General features: G+C 40.0%; 1 protein-coding gene across 4 annotated transcripts in view; it reads right to left on the minus strand.

Moving 5' to 3' along the window:
- The window catches only part of Nrx-1 (neurexin 1), a 381,802-nt gene that overhangs the window by 225,449 nt on the left and 134,767 nt on the right, over positions 1 to 21,586 (minus strand). For 3 of the 4 annotated variants that reach the window (XM_076433098.1, XM_076433096.1, XM_076433095.1), the window contains exons 3-4: positions 20,757 to 20,904; positions 8,830 to 8,889 (exon numbers count right to left, since the gene is read on the minus strand). In XM_076433098.1, coding sequence (XP_076289213.1) covers positions 8,830 to 8,889; positions 20,757 to 20,904 — 208 coding nt within the window. The remainder of the gene's footprint in view (positions 1 to 8,829; positions 8,890 to 20,756; positions 20,905 to 21,586) is intronic. The other variant, XM_076433097.1, reaches the window with a different exon arrangement.

Consider the following 21,586-nt stretch of genomic DNA (forward strand, 5'->3'; position numbering starts at 1 on the left):
GCAGCTTAGAATTTATTACTGTTACTCGTCGTGCTGTTACCAGACTACAAGTTTTTAAAATTCTGCTACAAGCAGCTTTATTTTCTTTGTTTCTGATCGATAGAAACACAAGAGTCGTGGCAATAATTTTGATTGTTATTACTTTTAACAAATCACTCGTAAACTTCAAATACCAGTAAACATTTTGCTGAACGAAATTGCTAAAAGTTAAGGAACAAAAGATGAAGAGGACTAAAGCAAAAAGACCAATGGAAACCTCCTACATAATAGTATTCTCGTGAAAATCGGATTGTACAACGTTTAATGGTACGCGTATAATTGTACAAACACTCCGGAGCAAAAGAATCAATGGGAATCTAATCGAGTTCAGCTGAAAACCTCCTCCGGTGGAAACTGCAAGCAAATTCGCTCGCGGAACGTTCTGCAAAACGATTCCCCAGCGACTAGACGAAAAGCGTCGAAAGCGTCGCGCATAAATCACGCGGCAAACCGGGCGGAAAGCAGCGGCCGTGACGCGGAATGAAGTAATTCATACATTTTAACAAGTCCTTTGTTAAAACCAAGGGGACCGGGGGCATCATAAATTCAGCGGACCATGGGGGGCTGGACATTTTCGCGAGGGGGTTGGTTTCTGCGCGTATCTGCACGCGAGATTAACCATTTACTTATCGCGTCCCCTTCGTTTCGCGTGGCAGACCGCGTGCGTAATTTCCGCGAAAAGACATGCACACGATTGGATGGGGGTTTGGGAGGGGTGAGAGGACATTGGTAGCCGACAATAGCTCCTAGCAACCAACAGGAGGAGCCACGACGATCGTTCTGTCGTCGGCTTCGTGGTTCACGGATGGCCCTGAGTGACTGATAGTGCTACGCCTACTGTCAGACCAACTCTACCCGTCGACTCGATCGGACTCGCAGAGGAACAGCCGCCTGGTCGAGTTAATGGATAGAATTTCGTTCTACCGGTCCTGAAGATTGCGATTTTTTCGCAGGTTTTTGCAAAAAGATAGAGGAAGTTCCCCAACAGCTATTCTAACCTCTTAGCCGAGTAACCCAATTTTTCAAGTGGCCCTTACAATTTTTTAAACGCTAAATTAATCACGCTGTGAAAGTTTGTGTATGTTTTCGTTATGCTTTTATCATGTTACTCGAAATTTTTTGATTTTATTTCGTGGAAAATACTGCTTGTGGCATACGTTGACTAGGACACTCTGTGAAATTGCTTCGGTGATGATTGATAGGATGCCTGTCCTTGTAGTTTATGCGATATCACGAATTCCAATCTGGTTTTAGCTTGTACACCTGCATGTAGATGTTGTTTGACCTACTGTCAACTGAAAGGTAGTATTTTTAGAAGAGTGGTAACGAGTTTACGTGTCTACATAACTACAATAATTGTTTTAAACCAAATGAAATTAATGTTATAGCTCTGACAAGTATTTGACAAGGTAATGGACGAGTCAAACCACCGCGGTAGAAATTATTTTTAGACACTCTGTCACCGCGCGTCGTATAGATTTTCCTATTATGCATGCAAAAAAGTAGCGGCACAACTTGCTATAATTATAGCCATGAAAATATGAGAAGCCTTCGTATCGGTAAACAAAATAGCTGAGAACAGTTACGTCTAACTACACGTTCGTTTCCATTAATTCGTCGTAGACACGCCATTTAACCATAATTCTTGGCAGAACATGTCGTTCTCTTCTTTATCCAACGGCTCTTGAAATTACGTAAACAAATCCGATGCATATAAAGATATAAAAATCATTATCGTAATTTTCCTCTCGGCTTCCAAGTATTCGCTAATTAGCAATTTACGTAACGACGCGAAAGTAAGAATGAATATTAAAGACCCAATTTTAATTAACATTAATAATTAACCGCATTCGTTACTCTATTTTCGTAATTTCGTAACTCACGGAGAATGAAAATCTATTTCCAATTAATGATTGTTAAATTACTAACCATGAAAAGTAAAGATGAACCATTGAAAATTCGCATGACCCGCTTTGTTTGCCAACACTGAATACATACAGGGCAGAAAAATGCAGCGAAAATGAATAAAATCACCATTTTACAATATAGGACGAATTAATTCTAGTCCATCAGTTTCCCACGAACTCAACGTCGCAAACATTTGCAACACGTACCATTAAAAACGGACACATTAGGTCGAAAAGGTTCAGGAAGGCTGAACACAGTTCCCAGCACACAGTGTTTCTAGAGCAGATGCAAACCCATGGAAAGCCTGTCGCGGGATGGAGATTAATCAGCAAGACGGAAGGAAGGAAGGAGAGCAAGAAGTAAATTACAAATTATGCGGAATAATCATCAAAGTAGTAGTAATGGAGGTTTGAAAAGTAAAGAGAAGAGGAACCGTCGGCGCGCGACGCGACTCGGCTCGGCTCGGTTCGGCTCGGCGCAGTGCGTTGGCGGTGCGCGACGTTAACTTCAAAGGAGAACTATCTCCCATGATGCTTCTAAACCATTTCAAAGGACACTTCCTGACGTCCTGCGGCTCGTAGAGCAGCCAAAGCTGCCGTATTAGCATGTATATTGCGTCACGTCGACACGACACGTGAGGGCATCTCTCACCGGAAACTGCGGCTGCTGGACCGGGATAGAGCACGAGACTCTACTATGTGTTTTACTATCCCCATGCCCTGTCACGGCCAGCAGTACATTCTCGGCACCGACTCGGACTTGTTCCAACTGAAAACCGAGTTTCTTTGTTCGAACCGGTGCTTATCCCTGTTCTTACGCGAATTGTGACCTTGAGGGATGCTCCTTGGCCCTGCTACCCGAGCTACACGACAGATCGTCCCTTAGAAGCGAAAAAACGTTAATAGTTCTTTCAAAAGTTTGTCAGGAAAGAGACCACGGTTTTCTGTACGGTGTGCTCGAATAAAGGAGGTTATTAACGCTTTGGGGTAAACTTTACTTTACCGGAAGGACGCAAAATTTGTGCCTTTCTCCTATAAATTATGATGTATTTGATATGTAATCCAGCAGATTTGTACCCGGGGCGGATGCAGATCGAAGTTTCGATCCTGTAGGATGAATGGTTCAGAAGTTATGCTTGCTTAAAGTTGAGCAATCTGCAGCGTTTCTGACAGAGGACGCCGCCATATTGGTTTGTAGTGACGATCGCGAGCACCTTACCTTGCCGCCCACCAATTACCACCCAGCGGCTCTGCTCGGTAAGCGGCGCGCGACACTGCAAACCAATATGGCGGCGCCCTTACCTATCAAAACACTGAAAAATGCACAACTTTAAGTAAGTATACCTTCTGAACCATTGATCCTACAGGATCGAAACTTCGATCTGCAGCCGCCGCGGGTACAAGTCTACTGGATTACATACCAAATACATCATAATTTATAGGAGAAAGGCACAAATTTTGAGTCCGGTAAAGTAAAGAGCAGCTTTGCACTCGAAGCAATTTTAACTTGAAAATTAAATATTTCCCCGACCTTTCCATTCTCTAAATTTTGTAATTTTTAGGATATGAAATTGGTATAACACCTCATACAATTCCTACATGTTTAGTAATTGATTAGTTACCGAAATATTTAATTATGTAAACAATATTTTGAATAATGGTGCAACAATTTTTAGTGGCGCCTCAGAGTCACCATTCGAGTGCTAAGGGTTAAAAGAACTTCTCAGGAGAACATGTCTACAATTTCAACGGTTTTGAGAGACAAATTCAGAAACAAGTCGTTTTGACTCGCCCTTCTAGCGTTAAACGAAGAATGATGTGTATTCGATTAGGAACAATAGCCGAAGAAAATGGAATGGAAACAACTTTGGAGGATTTGAAGGGCCGTCAATGTATTATAGGAGCTCGAGTGCCCACGAGAATTTTCCGGAAGAGTCCCTTTGTTCTCGCATCTCCGAAATTGATGTATCCCCCAAGATATTGGATGAGTCTTGGTGGGGGACAGACTTGGACTGTTCGGCACAATTACCGGCCAAATGAATGGGAAGTGCATCCGCGCAGAAGCGATGCACCGAAACAGAACCCCGAGGACTTTCGAGGCGAATTCTGACCAAAGACCCACCGATTCTCGATCCTCGGGTCCTTCGTTCCCCTGTCGGAAAACTTGCTCGATGGAACTCCGTGATTCGTATTCATTCGGCACAATCGAGATTTCGCGGATTCATATCGATCGGCCGGAGCGTACAAAGTCCGCTCCTAGTTTGTCCCGTTGTGCATCTCCAGAGATTCATACCTCGGCCATTTGGTCCTTCAGAGTTATCTAGAGGCCTTTGAAAATCAACAGAATGTCCGCTGGAGAGGGGTCGATGCGATTGCAGATGTTACTCTGTCCTTATTCCGGTAGTGTTTCCATCTCAATCATCAACAATCGGTAACCCGTTGCGGTCCAAAGTGTTCTCTTTGTTTTATTTCAGAACAGAGCGCGCCTATAGTTAAAAGTCATTTTAAATGATTTTAAAAGGACAACATTTTTGGGACGCCCTATATATCACAAAATTACCTAATAATCTATCTAATTTTTTATCTTTTTATTTTATTTATTTATTATTTTCATCTTCATCTTATCTGATAATAATAAAAAATCTAATTAATGTTGGGTCAGGCTTGAGATAAGACCGGGAAGGGTTCTAGCGAAAATCTGAGAGAGAGAGAGAGAGAGAGAGAGAGAAGTATTAATCTTATTAAACACTTATTACATAACCCGGCACTTCATCGCGAACACGCGCGAAAAAGTGGCATTGGAAAAAAAGAAGAGAAGCTCCACGACAAAGAACGAAGAAAGAAGCGCCTCTTCCGCAAACTATAAGCTCTCGCCGCTTAAAGCACACTTTGATCTCCTCTCTCCCCTACCCTGTTTTCCCGCGCGCAAAGAAAGAAAAAAACGAGAACTGGGGAGGGGATTGGCGAAGTTTGCGCGTTTTTCGCAGTCGCGACAACACTGTTCAACACATATTTGGCTTTCGATAGGCGTCTCTCAAGTTTTTATACTCTAAAGTCTGCAAACATTTCCCTCCCTCGTGTATGCTTCCAACTTCCATGATAATTTGTGCTTTAATGGGCACACAGTGTTTTTCTTACTACTTTATCAACATCCAATACTTTTTTGCCCCAATTATAATTGTTATTTATTGTTATATGTAATTGTAAAGGATGCTCATGACGTGTCAGATTCTGCAAATATTTTTGAAATTCTTTCGAAAAGCAGAAGCAAAAGTTTAAAGAGGATATAATCAATCGAATAACAATATTAAGCAAAATTCACCCTTTCAACACCACGATTAACACACAAAACGACATTTATAACCACAAAGAAACCCTTTCTCCTTCCAACTTAATTATCCAACAATTATAGAAGGTGGGAATAACAGTTTACAGAATAAAAACTGAGGGATCCAAAAAAAAACATTGTAGCATACACTAGGGCATGCGAAGAATGGGGTAGAAACAGAAATGGCGGTGGAATAAGGATGGACTTTTGGAAATAGTTCAAAACGCGGCTAAGCTAGTTCCTCTGGTGGAAAAGGGGTTGTGGGGGTGGAAGTTCTAGAACGTAATATTCTCTCCGCTCGGGATTTATGCGGCAACTGGGCTTGGTTGCAGGGGTGGGGGAAATGCGGGGGCGGAGAGGGATAGGTGGTGCTCTCGACTACACCGGCAGGGTTGCTCGTAGATTATAAACGGTCGTTTTGTTGCGTTGTTAGCAGATGTCTGACGCGAAGGGAGTATAGGGGGTGTCTTGCGGGGGACGGTCGAGCCGGGACGGTCACTAATTAAGTTTTTCACGCAGAAATTCGCGGGAATGGCCGGCTACCCGGCTGGCTGACTGGCTGGATAGCTGGCCGGGATTCCAGTGGCGCGGCTCGATGAAAAATCGAGGAAAACCGCCCCGCTTGTTTCCACCAGCAACTGTATCAGCAGATAAAACGACCACCCCCGCCGATGTTAACTGCAGATAATTAAAATCGTGTTCTTATGAAGATGCACCGTTACCGTGGGAATAAAGGACGATGCGCTTCGGGACCGTAGATTGCCGAGATAAAGTCTTTCGAATGAGTGGGATTTTTTGGAGGATTTACTTCGCGATGTGATTCGGTGTAAATGAATTTTTAGTTTTAGGAAATTGGTGGAGATTGAATAAATTTTATCTAGACAATTTGAATGATATAGTATTGTGCTCTCGTGAGACATTTTCTGTAATTTCATCCTCAATTGTTAGAATGATGTTTGGAGATTTTGTAGAATTTTTTCAAGCAATTTTAATTTGTCTGTACTTTATCGCAATGAATTTTCATTTGATCAGAATCGTGTGGACATAACTCGAATTAAGTGTGGACAGTATTAATGATACAACCCCTATTATAGTTCTGAAACTTTATACTGTTATATATCGGGTTACCATAATTATGAAATCTGTGGATTAATTCAGGAAAATTATGAGGGATTTTCTGCCTTTTAACATCCAACTGTTGAAACTGAAGAATGCTCTGAGAGTGCACAGAATTTTTAAAAAATTTTAAATTCATGGGTGAGAGTAATAAATTTAATTACGTGTAAATTAGCACCAAATCAGCAGATTTATATTTTTCACAAAATAAATTGAAGAATTCATATTAAAATCTTTCGAAATAAATATAATAATCATTTCGTAAGCACTCTCCGCAGCTCTAACTTCGGAAACCCGATTTTAAAATAATAAAAACGTGGTAAAATGGACAGCACGGAAGACCTAATAATTGGTTCCCCTCCGCACAAAAGTATGCATAATTAATTGTTCCCCGGTGCGGCGGCGAGGTGGTCCAAAAAACCGAGAATTCGTATTCCACACTCGCAGTTGTTTTTCATCCATTACCCCGCACAATTATTCGTTAATAATTCCATTGCTCTCGTTCGCCAGCTCGTTACACGCATAGTTTATGGAGTAAATTTGTTGGAAATATATATGGAATCCGAAAAATGTTGTGGTACGAAGGCCTTCTAAAAATTATGCTCACGACCGCCGCGTGTGTTAAACGGACGTTGAATTAACTACGAGCATAATTGCCGCGCTGAGAGCAAACTTCTGAGCAGTGAACATTTTACTACGTTTTGCGTCTTCATCGACAACAAATCATTTTTTTAAGACTTTTCCGATCATTTCTTCTCAGTGCTACCTACTAGTGTTTATGTCAGAAGTACCTAGTTGTCTTACTGACTCATTTTTCATTTTTTTTATTACAATTGCGCCATCACATTCGGCTTTTGTTTTAACAACTTCTACTTACCGCTTGCCTCTCCTACATTATTGATATTATTTCTATATGGTAGACACTTATATAAATAAAACAATTTATATAGATTAATATTGATAAAGAATCGAATGACAATATGTGCACATTATATGTGTAACATAAGTAACATTCAAGTTCGTACTTGTTATGTGCTCCAAACAATCTTGCATGCTGTAAATGCATAAAATTGAATGGACGTTTTACAAATTTTTATTACCACATTTCAGGGATTATTATCTTGCCAAATTAAATTATAAACTTACAAAGGCGAGTGTAAGAATTCACTGTATCATACGGGAGCTGTATTTATCAAATGAAGTTAATTTACGGTGGATAAAAGCTTTCGTACGTTCTCCATCATAGAATAGTGATGGAATGCTGAAGGAGGTACGATAAATTGAGTAGAATTAGCCATAATCTTTATCGAGAAGGGTCTGTGTACTCTACGGTGAAGATCAATTAATCAAGCTAACAAGGTGAGATTTATCTTACTCTACGCTGTACTTCATGGTTACTAATTATATGATTAGAACGAATGCAAGGAGCTCGTTGATTAATCTGTTGATAAAACTTTGTTGAATCTTTTATACGCCAAATATCGTACTTGGGCCATTGTACTGAAATCGAAATCGTACTTTCTATCTCGTAATCGACTTGAAAATGAAAAACATACAATAAACATCGAGTCAGTGTTGGGCAAATTTTATTTTAAATAATAAATAAACGTGTGATTTTAATTGCAAATAATAAATAAACTTTTTATTGAAATATATTATTATTTCTTATTTGCAAATAAAAGATTATTTATTATTGGATTGAGGTGGAAATCAAATAAATAGTTCTTGGTCTTCTCTTATTTCTTGCATTTGTTTTATACAATGAACACGTGCGCGTTTTTTGTCAATACAAATAATAATTGAAATTGTATTTGTAAATAACAATTAAATGTATTATTTTAAATAATTCATTTAGACTTGCTCAAATAATAAATTATTATTTTTGCTTTTTATTTAAATATCCAATATAACAAATAACTTGTTATTTAAATAAATTTATTTATTGTCCAACACTGTGTGCATCAAGTATACACATTATTATTACCACGGAAGAAATTATCTACCGACCGATTCACTAACCAAGTGTTCTCATAATTAAATTATTAAAACGTTGCCAACCAACAGGAAGTATTAATTAAAAATTATGCAATTAAAAAGGATTAGAATTGTATATCGTTCATTTATAAATTACTTGTTCAGTTTTCTATCTACAACGAATTTGTTCTACCTCGTGTTCTACAATAATTCTGATAAAAATGTAAGAAGAAGTATACGTATGTATAATAGCGTCGCTAGGCCTCACTCTCTTAAATTATGGAGCATAATGCAGAGATCGATAAGGGAATGATACTTGGTTCGAGGTGCACAGAGGGAAGACATTGTGGGGATGGAATGCATTGACGAGAATCTACGATCTACCGGTCGATATAATAGGTATAGGTCTACCTGTACCGGCCACATTACCATGGACCCTTCAACTTAGTAATTAGCGTGACTCACAGTAATCCCATGCCCAGTAATCACCAGCACCCGCCGTAGGCAGCACCGTGCTCCATGCTTCTATGCGTGGACAGAAAAGAACGAATAAAAGAAAGTAAAGAACTGAACCATGCATGTTCACGAAGCAAATTAATTGGAAAAAGCCCCGTCCATTTGACGGACGTTATCGCAAAAATTGTTAAACGATAAATTCTAAAGACGCTTTAACGTTGTTCAGCTCAGAATTTTCCTGAAATGCAATTTTTTCGCTTGAAGCTCGGATTGCTGGAAAAGTGTGGATTTCAAACATTTTATTATACGATAACTTATTAATTCAGAGAATTAATGTATACATTGTATAATTAATTCATTATGGACGACGATTACTTTTCCAACAAACCAGAAATGAACAAAATACAGTTACGCAGAGTCTTCCAAAGAAAAATTATTGTGAATGCACGAAGAGGTTACCATAAATGAAACATACTTGAAAAATTCACTCAAGTTACAACGATTTGAGTGCTGAAAGTTTATGATTCATTGTGGATTTTGCGAATTTATGACAATGAGTTGGCGTAATTTTAACAATAGAGGAATTGATAGAATTCAAGAACATCAATATGTTATATTCAATCTATTAAAGCCTTGAAGAGACAAGATGAAGTGTTAATGTCTCCTGTTTCTTGAAATTGATCCAGTCCATTTTTATTTTACATAAAGCACCGCAGTTGAATAATCACTGCAATTTCACCAGGGTTTGAAACCGTCATTTGAACCGACCGAGGACAGGGCAGAGCAAAATCCTTTTTCAATAAAAATGCTGCAACACAGACGCAATTTGGGGAAGCCAGCACACCGGAAGGTCGTTTTTGCGTTGCAGGCAACGTAGGAGTGTTCGCGCGAGTATTCACCAGTCAGTGAATAATCGTTTTTTGAACGTTGTCTCTTCGTTTCCAGGCGCCGACAAAAAAGCCAAGTTATCGTCCGGTGCGTTCCGTGTGAAAACAATAATCTCTTTCGTCGGTCGAACAGTATCAAACCCCTGGCACCCCGTAGAGCAGAACCGTAAAACCGAGGCTCCGTGCATTCCGCATGGACGTTTTACGGTGCAACCCTCCCCAGAGACAACTTTAATTGTCCATATCTTTCTGTTGTGAAATACGGCTCGCCTCTGGACTCTCCTCCATCGGCCTTTATTTAACGTTCCCGTTGACGTTCTTCTGGCTACGTGATTTTTACGCGACCTCGCTGATAAGGACGCACTTTCCTGTAATGACTGCTCCGTTGTCTATTACCACGCTCACTGAATGCAGATCTTTATGCAAAATCAAACCTTTCTGCTTGAATTGCAAGAAACAGGAGCCAAACACACGTGTCTTCCCTCTTTTAATTGTTTTAATAAATCGCGAATTGTACATTGAAATTATTAAATTCTTTTAATATCCACACTGTAGCTGAATACAAACGTCTTTGTACATATCGACATTTTCAACTTCTTTTCATCTCTGAACTGTGTTTCCATTACAAACGTATAAAATCCACAGGTAATTACACGCGAAGCTTATAATTTTCAAAACCAGAAACACGTTCCTGCAGCACGAAATAAAAATTCCGAAATAGATCCGGCAGTAGAAACATTTAACGCGAAAACAATTATCACCGGCGTTTAATTCGGTAAATTCTTTCCACTGGGAGTGTGTATTTTGCGCAAATTCGAGCTGGACAAGATAATCCAGGGAAATAGGAATTTTCGTAAATATCCGGCGGCCAAATAATAAACGATACGAAACGTTGTTTCGAATAAAAGTTCGTGCTCGCCGTATAACACGTTTTTACAAACAATTCAGTGGCTCGATACCCGTGTATACAGAGAGCGAGAGAGAAAGAGGAAGAGAGAGAGAGAGAGAGAGAGAGAGAGCGCGAGATAGAACAGAAAATATATTTTCCGGTTCGGTCTTCTGCGGGGGACAAGTTATCGCGTTTCCGTGCCTCGTAAAAACCATAATCCGTTCCCTCGGTCATACACGATCCACTCCCCTCGAATCGATGATATACCACCCTCGACTGATTTCACGTACGCGTTACTACGCCCCTCGAGGGTGGTATTCCACGGAAATGTTTTCGCTTTCGATCTGTGGGGAACGTTAACGGCGCTGTAATATGTGGAGGGTGGAATTGAAACGCGTGTTGCGTTCGAAATTTACCGGGCCGCCTGCGATACAGAGAAACTGGTAATAAAATTATCCTTAGCCCCGTAACGCTGCCAATATAACCCTACAAATTTACGCTACACCCACAACCAACACGATCTGCGAAAATAATGTTCCAGTTCTCGCGCTTTACTCGCTGCGAGGCTGATAATTGTTTGTCTGTCGCGTAAGTCGTCGCTAAACTGTGGATTTCATGCATTTCTGACGTATAACTATTCTAAAAATTTAGAACCATGTTTAGGTAGAACTATTTTATCAGTATTTGTGCAAGTCCGCTGCTTCTTTTGCGAAGTGGCCGCATTGTGTGACAGATCGATTCCGATTAATTCGATATCTTCTGGCTGGATAAATGCAGGCGCAGAAAACAGCGGCGAATTGAAAATTGAATGCCACGTGGAGCTGTCAGTAAAATCTGTCAACGAGACGTGACTATTTGCCTGAATTAGCTGAGCGTGTACGTGTATCAGGAATTACAATCAGATCATGGTTCAACAGACCGACCGTGACTAACTGATACCAACTAATTTATGTTCCAAAACCTGCCCCGCGAAATTTTACCTCCACCTATCCGTTCATATTTAATATTCCGCACCACTGTCACGTTCAAAGATATCGTGACACGTTTCGCCTAAAATAACCGTAAACCGCACACATTGATCTTAATGAAACGTTTGCACATTTTTTAAAATTCGGTCAATTTTATTTGTGGGAAAAATTCTCATTCCGACTATCCTGAAAATTATCGTAAAACAGAGACTGTGTATACGTTCACTTTAAAAAAATGATTTTAGTATTTTATTTGTGTAACACACACCAAAGTCTATTTAAAAGTCTCATTCCGCGCGACTTTCTCAAAATTATTATGAAACAAATGAAGACTGGATACATTGATTTTAGTGAGTGTTTTTTCTGTTGCAAGCTTTGTTTTCATTTTCAATGGTTTTGTCTCTCGGAGAGAATTTCTCGATTTGAAAAAATTGTTCCATCTGCGAATTATTCGGATGGAGTTTACACTGTCCCGAGCGGCACTCCGAGTGATTAGAATTCACGATACACAAACCAGATATGTAACTCAGAAAGGATACGTGACCGAGCACGTGTTCGTGGTCAGCGTAAGTTGACAGATGCATTTCCGGTGCAACCGTACGCACGTCCCGGCATCAAGAAAAGTGGGTCAACAATCGAGTGTCTCGGGGGACCGGAAACCAGCTGCCACTGTCTATACCAATGGAATTAATGATTCTATTCCCTATTCACCACCAGTCATCGAGCCATTTTACATTTCTCCCCTTTCAGTGATTCACCCCGACGATCCCCATTCAATGTTGTTCGAGTGCGGTTCACTATTGTCCGACCTCATTGAGTTGTAAGCCAATAATAATTAGCAGTCTATTAACTCAATTAACATTTCCATTATACATTTTACAAATCAGACCGAAAGTATTGTTTCTGCTATCGATCGTACTCTACACGATAAGTTACCTGTACGAAAGTTCGTTGTTTTGTTTCGTGAAGTTGGAATAATAATTTTGGCTGCTCTTTACTTTAACGGACTCAAAATTTGTGCCTTTTTGGTATGTAATCCAGTAGATTTGTACGCGGCGCGGATGCAGATCGAAGTTTCGAACCTCTAGGATCAATAGTTGAGGAGTTATGGTCGCTTAAAGTTGTGCATATTTCCAGTTTCTTAAAAAAGGTACTAATTTTGAGTCCGGTAAAGTAAAGTTTACACATAATTTTAGCTGCAAACATTGCAGCTCAACAAAAACACGAAGAACACGCTAGACCAGTGGTTCTTAAGCTTTTTTGAAGTCAGGGAACACTTTCAATTATATGAAAAATTTTCGGAACACCAAAATTAATGATTCAAAAAACAAACAAAATTAAATATATTTAATATTATTTCGCGGAACACCGGTTAAGAACCAGTACGCTAGACAGTAGAATGAGCTCACAAAGGTGCAGAATCCAGTCATAATTACCAGGAATAAATTAGTCGGTAAAAATGAAGCAGCGTGTTCTCCCATCAATTAAGACCCACGTCTGGGCTTGTATCTTGAGCGGAGAATTGGGCCAACAATCAACAGTCTTCCGAAGAGGAAATACTACCTCCGCAATTTAGCGAGCCCGATGTTCGCGTTTCTCATTTACCAGCATCCACTAATTCGTGTATCTCATTTAACGATTTCATTATGCTGACAAATGTTTTGTTAATTCACTGTATAACTTCGCCGTGTACTTGCGCCGTGCCGCGCCGTTACGGAATTCGCGTTACACTCGACAAAATAAACAGCGCCGCGGCGGTTGTTTGTTATTCGGAATTCTACGGTACCCTTCGTTCAACAAAAGAATAATATTCATCCGTCATTTGATTCTGTCACGTAAACTCCACGGGATATCGCAAAAAATTCCCCGGCGTATTTCATTTTTACATAAATATTGTCGCCAGAAGCTGGTTCCGTTCATTTGATTTTTTTCCCAAGCGCGACACGACGATACGGAAATTTCAGCACGGGAATTATAAAACGTCACGGACTTATCGTAGCTCGTGTTATCCGGCAATATTGTTTCGGATATATTCAACAATTTTCTAACGATTCATTTTCGTTTTTCATCCGCCGCGGCGGGCAAGAATGCCACGATTCATATCGCGCGAGAGCTAACAACCGTCCTTCGTCAAACTGTGAATTCAATTTTCCGCTGTTTTGATCCGTTTCGATTACACGTGCTTTAAACGGGCTCTCGCTGTTTTTCAGGAATCGCGAAGCTTTCATTGGCGAAAAAATATCTACGCGGCGGGACGTCTGCTTCTCTGCATTTTGCGGGAACCGCAGAGCAATTTTGACGTTCTTCTACTGAAACATAAATCATTTGAGGCTTGCGGTGCTTATAGCACCGACGAGATACCGTCAAAGACTGCCAGCCTTGCGGGAGATCACGTCTCTCGAATAATTCGGTGTTTTCTTACGGTCTCTAAGATATATTGTGTCAGAGTTGGGCAAAAATTGAATCAACGATTGACGAATAAATGTCTACTGCAATAGTTAATTGCAATTAACAATTGAACTCCTACTTTAGTCGTTAATTGCGGTTAACGATCACATTCTTGTCAATTGTAATCGTCAATCGGATGATTGATTAATGATTAACTGCTGAGATTTCGAAATGAAATACGGAATAAAAACTGTATGCACACCGAAAAAAATATAAACCGAGTTTCTTTTTAGATATAAATATTTCTGTCAATTCTCCATCTCCGCTTATTACAATTTATGGATAAACCGTGTGGCGATTAGCTTCAACACTTGATTAAATTAGTCTCCGATTTTTCGATGATTTCTATTTTTAATCGACGATTGACGATTAACTTCATCAATCGATTGAATCAATCGTCGATTTTTCGATGATTACCTTTTCTAATCGTGCACATCAATCAATCAATCTTGATTAACATTTTAATTGATTAATGCCCAACTCTGTATTGTGGCTGGAGTACGAAACGGAACCATATTGATTATCATGAAAACACTTTACCGACCGGAAGCCTATTAATAGGATTTTCAATAATTGTGCTGTACCAAAAGAAAGCATAGAAATTTTATTTTAAATTGCAATCTTAAATGAAATTATTAGATGACGTGATTGAGGGAATGAACTTGTTAGTTCCCAATGAAAATTGCTGTTGCCATTGAAGGTTCTATTAAAAAGTGTTTAGGCATGTACCATAGATTATTCAAAATTAGTTCTAATTCAGACGATGTATTTGTGTTGGTTTTTAATTGACTGATCATTGTATTACCAGCGGTCATCTAGAGTTACTCTGGCTCACTTTCAACCAGCTGAAATGGATTGAGCTTCCACTCTCTGAATTGAGAGGGAAAATTCGCTTGTTAGTTTCAGTTGTATTTTTGTCGCGGTACTGAATACGAAATTCTGAAAAATCTGACACTGCAACTACCATGGCGCATACTATAGAATTGTTTCCAGATTTTTTGGTAACAAATTCCACTTTCCAGAAAGTCGTATCTCAACTCAGCGTTCCGATATAGAACATCGGAGAATGGAATAGCTTCCAATAATTGGACAGTGGATTTTTATGAAGTTATAGTGCGTCAAAATAGTGCAATAATATTAGAAACGTATATGTGAGAAAATTGACAATATTTTTATTTCAATTCTATCACGAGATTTTCAAAAAAATTGGTTTTCATACATTTGGAGTAGCTATGAATGAAATCATTTCTAATAATTAAGCTGCGCTGGTTTATATATTAGATTTCCAGCGATTTCTAGCAAAAAAATTAGAACGTACGTATATGTGTGAAAATTGACAATATTTTTATTTCAATTCTATCACGAGATTTTCAAAAAAATCGGTTTTCATACATTTGGAGTAGCTATGAATGGAATCATTTCTAATAATTAAGCTGCTAGTTTATATATTGGATTTCCAGCGTGTGAAGTTTAAAATAGAATTTAAAATAGTTGAAAATTTCGAAAAATCTAGAGAAAGAAATTCTGGCCATTTTTGGAAGAAATATAATGTAGTCACTTTCAGTCTTTCATAGATCTACTGTCAACGCTAGGTTTAAGGAGTACTAAACGCGATTGTCTTACATTAGTGTAGGGAATTTAGGAACACCCAGTGTATTGGAGAACGGAATCGGTCAATGAATCTTGGGTGTTGATCGATTGTCTTGCAGAGTGGAATGGAAATGGTACGAGCGGGATGTCAACGATAAACGGCGTACAAGGTGAGCGAGGAATTCGAGCGTCGGCTTCGTTATTGAGGGGGTGGAACATCCCCTTCCTCAAGACTGTTGATTGTCGACCTAGTTCGCCTTAGGCAGCACGATACACACCTCCATATGCCCGGAACGATTTAATCTTGATCGCATTAGGCTGGCAATACGTCAATAATCGCCAGTGATCGGTTTCGACACCAGCCAGCCTCCGATTAGGCTGACTTCAACACAAAAGCTCAAAAAACAGGTGTAACGGTGCAGCTTCTTGAAAAGGATTCCATTAATAAATTCGCATCAGAAAATATGATCAACAGCAATTTTTCCCGAAAGCGATACGTTTTGCGAAATTGAAATTGGGGAACGAAACTCTCGATTTTTAGTTACACTGTTTCCATTAAAAAATTTTAATTAAACTTTGGTGCGGTAGCCGACGCAATTGAACGCTTCTCAGTAATTATAAAATCGCTTCGTTTTCTATATTTTCATACCTTCAACGACCTTTTAATTTACGATTTCTTATTCCGTACCACTCGCCGAAGCAGAAATATTTAATATCTTTTAATTAAATTATGCGAAACGTAAAATTCAAGTGGAATAGAATTTTCCAGCGGAGAATGCGGCGATCAAAGGAGGAATTCCTGTTCAACGGGGGTAGCTGACACATTTAATTTCCGGCTTGCAAGGTATTAATAATGCCGGGAATCAAAAACCAGTAATGTTAAAAGCGATACCGAAATAACTACTTTTAAATGACTCATCCGTTTAACTTTGCCAATAACGGCTGCGAAAGTCGATTTCGCCACTCGCTTCGAAAATATGCAACAAGTATTCCCGTTGTTCTCATATATACTTCAATAATACCTAATAATTCCAATCAGTATGAGACGAATAGAAAGCAATGTCAAATTCTTTGTCAGCTGCCGATATTTTTTACTTGTGTATCAGTTGGTGTTAGTTGGTTGAAAAATGATTAAACTGTTCTAATAAGGATGTAGAATTTCCTTAATTTTTCTTTGATTGAACGCAAGGTCTCGGCACGCAACTGATTAGTATCATTTGTAGAGTAGGTGTTTTCTACTGGCGTAAGTTAACAGTGCTGGCTCATTAGCGACAGGCGACGACAACAAAGGCTAAGCCACCTGGAATTTCATTTTAATTTTTCAACGTTCCCGTTAACAGCTTTTTCCTTGGTCGCGATTGTCTCTCCCTCTTTCTCTCTCGGTCCCCCCTGGCGGACAGAAACGACCGTTATACGCGATATAACGTAATTTCGCTGGTTTAATAACCATGTTGAAGCTCCGTGTCAGACTTTCACGGAGAAAACGAGCAACGGACGATGAAATAGCGACGCCCGAGCCGCGCGTTGGTGGAGGCCACGGCGAAGAAAAACGAAGTAGAGGATTTATTATGGTCAGAATAATCAGTCCGTTGGGATCTCTTACAAATACCACGGTGAACTGACGGGCTCCTCTTTCGAGAATCGCGGAAGGGATGGCGAAGTAATGTCTGGAAAAAAGACTGCGACTGTGTCGCCATTTTCTACGCGACAAGATTTGACGAGCCATTTAAACTAACGCGGAATCGTCGGAAAAATCGTCAGGAAAATTTTCTGTACCTCGGATCTACCTCTCGCATCATCGACTGCATTTTCTAATTACAGTTTCCCTGAACGATAACAGTTCTATCGTTTCCACAGAATTTTCCTTGTTTTTCCGGCGAATTAAAATTTTCTTTGCAAACGGATGTTCACGGAGTAAAAGACAACAGAGTTCAACTTATTTCGTTGAATGTTTCAAAAATTCGTCAGATTAAATTCCAGAGATGCAACACGAATAAGGAATTTAATTTTCTTGAATCGCTCGACTATATCGACAATATTAAGAATTTTTTGAACACTTTACTTTTAAGAATCCTTACAAGCAAAGAATCACAGGAATATTCCTGAACTTTCATATAAACAAGGAAAAATATCGATGTATCAAACATTAAAGGATTAGATAGTCAGAAAAATGGTTGAATTCACACAGTTTCCTGCTAATCAAAATGGTTTTTTGATGACTCTCTGGTCGACTGGCTTTTTCCAGGTTTCTCCGGTTTAATTTCATCGTTCCGTCTCTCGCTTGTTATTCAAAGACGTGTCAATGCCTTAAATTAATCCCGTCCCTTCGCGGAGCTCATTGTTGCATGAAATACGACGGCGCTCGTGCCGCGAATTTATAGCGTGATTACCAGGACGCAATACACGTGGCCCCTGTAAATCATTCTTAATTCACGCATATCTGTGCAGCAGTCACGAAATGATGCCTGAAAGCACTGCGAAATAATGAAATTACTCGGCGAGATTGGCAAGAAATTTCGTGCTCGAGTGTAACCATTTGTTTGAAAAAAAGATTTTTGAAAAAGCTGAACGAGCAAATAGAATTTCTGCCACGTTTCCTTCACTTTCTATATTTTCATTCTGCATGGTTCGTTGACTGCGTTTCTACGTTTACTGCACGCTGTTCGTTCTACTCGGCGTAGGATTTTCAATAATTTCCCGCGTTACGGAAATTTCTCACTAAATGCAGCATAATTATTAATTCACAATTTATCTTCGTTGATTTAATATTGTTCTGACCTGACGGCACCAGAATCGATGTAATTAGTAGTTCGTGTACTACGCAGCGGTTAATTATTGAAAATCATTGTTCGGCAACTTCACTTTTACTGTAATTACTGTTATCAATTATTAATTCGAATTCATCGCGCCGCTGGATCTTTGTAGAAGTCAATTTAGGAATTTAATTTCAAATTTCATTCGCCTCTTCGAAACTGACTTTTCGTTCATTTATTCTCTTTGGCATATTACGAAATTCCAAAGTTCTTCGAATGATTTTATTGCTTAGACTTCGCCTATGTAATTTTGTCGTAAAATGCACAATGTCTACAGTGCAGGAATAATTACGCGCTATTACGATTCAATGTTCCCGGAGCGAGAATTTTGAAATTTTTGTTGCGGTGTTTCCAGCATTGATAAACTGCAAGGATTATTCGTAAAATAAACGACGCGAGTGCTTGTACCATTGTAGATCCGAGCGGAGAATTTACATGAGGAAAAATTTTCATGACTGACTGGCACCAAAATGAACTGTCACCGGACGGTGAAATGGAGTTTCTTCGATGTGAAAACGCACTGCCTGCTTGTGACGTTCGATTTCTCAGAGTTCCAAGTCAGTTTGTAATTTCTGTGTATGCACGCTGTCGACGAAAAATTCCAATGTACGTGCAGTCACTGTCCCGATCGTCGAATTTGATCACTTCATCTAAAATTCTCTAAATCGTACATTTTAAAACCTCTTTCTCGATTATATTCAGAGAATTGTTCCTGAAGCAACAGAATCGATCAAAATAACGCCTCGTGAGTTCGTAATGAAGATTTAGTGAGAATGTAATGAAAGCAAAAATACCTTCTCATGAATTGTAATTTTACGAATAAAAAATAGCTTAGCTCCACCATCCGACAATGAAACTAAAAAAAAACGTGCAATCGATCAAAGTCAAGAAACTACAAATAGTTGACTGAATTTTGTAAAAGTTCCTACAGCAGCTTAATCATGTCATAAGTAGATTGCGGATCTTTATGCATTTCAGTCAAAAAATGCTAGAATATAAAAATCGATAGAATTTAGTACAATTTTTATTTTCTTTCGATTTACAAAGCCCGATCCCACTAAAAACAGGACTTTATTTGATTCTACTTTCTTAAAATTCGATTATAAAAATCAAAAATTGCATAAACATCCTTAAAAAAATGTCGAATTCAATGCTATACAATTTGTGGACGTACAGTAAGAAAAATTTCAGACTGATTAAAATGTGCAGTAATCGATGGAAGAGGGTTTAATGGTACAGGAACGGCCCTTCTTCCGAAAAACAAACTGGAAGGCGAAGGGATGCAAGCCGGGGACGGCATTAGCACGCGCGCCCGTGAGTGCATCCTGAGCCTCGGAGTTTTATCTCGCATAGTAAATCGCAATTAAAGTAAATCTCGGCCGCTGCTTATCCAGGGAGAAACATGGAATTTCGCTCAGAACCGTTCCGTGCGGCCTTTTAAATCTGCCGGGGCGTGATCTCGCATTCTTCGCCGGGCCGTTGCACCGCGATGCGCCGCGCCGTTCCGATGAAAAAGAGTTCAAAATGATCCACGGGATCGTATAATTGAACGTCGAGGAGATCTCGCGAACCGGAGCGAATATTGAATTAGATTAGGTAGAGAGACGCGCGCGTTCGACTCTGCTCTGTTTATCTCGCGAAAATGTTCATAAAGTATTCATAAAGTCGTAAACGAAAAGCGGATCGGATTCGATCGCGTAGAAACGATTAAAATTCATCATCGATATTGACGATAGCGTGTGCGCGTAGATGCGTGCGCGTCACGATGATCAATATCGGTTTTAGGAAAAAAGTTTCAGGTGGCGCGAGATTAACGGATTAACAGTGCGGAAAGCGTAGTGGTGCAAAAAGCTGATTGCGAAAGGAGGTCGTGTCGGTGTCGCGATTAATTGGATTGTACATAGGGCCCGTGTGAAATATTAGTAAAATATTGGACGCCGCCGCGACGACGATAAATCATTCTTTTCGCTGGTAACTCGAAACAGTATCATTAAAACTCGATCGGCCGCCGTTATGGACGCGTTCGGATATTAAAAGGCGCTATGTCTCCCGTGATCCTCATTTTTATAGCTCGAAGAACACGTATTGCATTAGTTCGCAGAGTCTCGGATAAAACACACATTTTATCCACTATAAATCTTCTTTCGCTATAAAAATAACAGAGCACCGTCCCCGGAAAATCGGCGTAAGAATATTCGCATGAAAGCTTGAGCGACATTCGAGATCGAAATTACAAACGCTGCGCGTCGCGCGCCGGTACGTGTGCCCGGCGCTTCCGATGCACACGGCTGCAAACAATGAGCCGGTCAACAATGATATCTAGATCCGAAAAACAACCCACCTTTTTCACAATAGGCGCCCTCATAATCGCCGGACCGGCACTCGCAGATGGGCCCGTTATCGGTGGAAATGCAGATTCCGTCGTGCTGGCAGGGATTACGCGTTTCACAGGCGTCGGTCGCGTTCGCTGTCATCATGTTGCGTAAACTCTGGAACAGATAATGGAAAGTAACGTTATCGCATCTGCGGATATCAAAGCGCGAGAGCGGCGGATACCGCGCCGCGCATCGCGAAAAGTGATGAGAAATCGATATCGGGGCTCGTCACGCGGAAGAATGATAGAAATATGCACTGAAAGCCTCGATCGTTTCGCGTTCGACTGTACTAATGTTTGCCTGGCCAGCGAGGAACGTTACCATGTGCGCGAAACGTGAATTTAGTTTGTCAATGTTTTAAGTTTAAGCAGTAGAAAATTGCCAATAGCTTCAATTTTTCAAAGTAAATAGTAAATCCGGTTTTCACGGACGTAGCGGGAGCTGTTACTCTTTATTCTCTCGTGTGGCCATTTTCTCGAGGCGCCTCGGAGAAGAATTTTTCAAAGGCTGGTTTCTCGTGCAACAAGGTCTAGAGACGTTGCGGTTTCTCAGACCTTTTCCGAATCCGGAAACAGAGTTTTTAACTTGTTCGTCGTCGCGTCGTGTCGGGACAGTATCCCCGGATGCACGTATTGGGTCACCGGGTCAACCGTGTCACTCGACTTCATTATTCTACCGAACTGCCGATCTCTCTATCGTTGGCACCCAGCCATTTTGAGGAATTTACGCGGACGGTGTTTCGACCTTCTCTGGAATCCCATGATCGGATAGATTAAAAATGCTTCGGGCGAGAACT

This window comes from Lasioglossum baleicum, chromosome 11 (genome assembly GCF_051020765.1).
Source record: "Lasioglossum baleicum chromosome 11, iyLasBale1, whole genome shotgun sequence".
Classification (NCBI taxonomy): Eukaryota; Metazoa; Arthropoda; class Insecta; order Hymenoptera; family Halictidae; genus Lasioglossum; species Lasioglossum baleicum.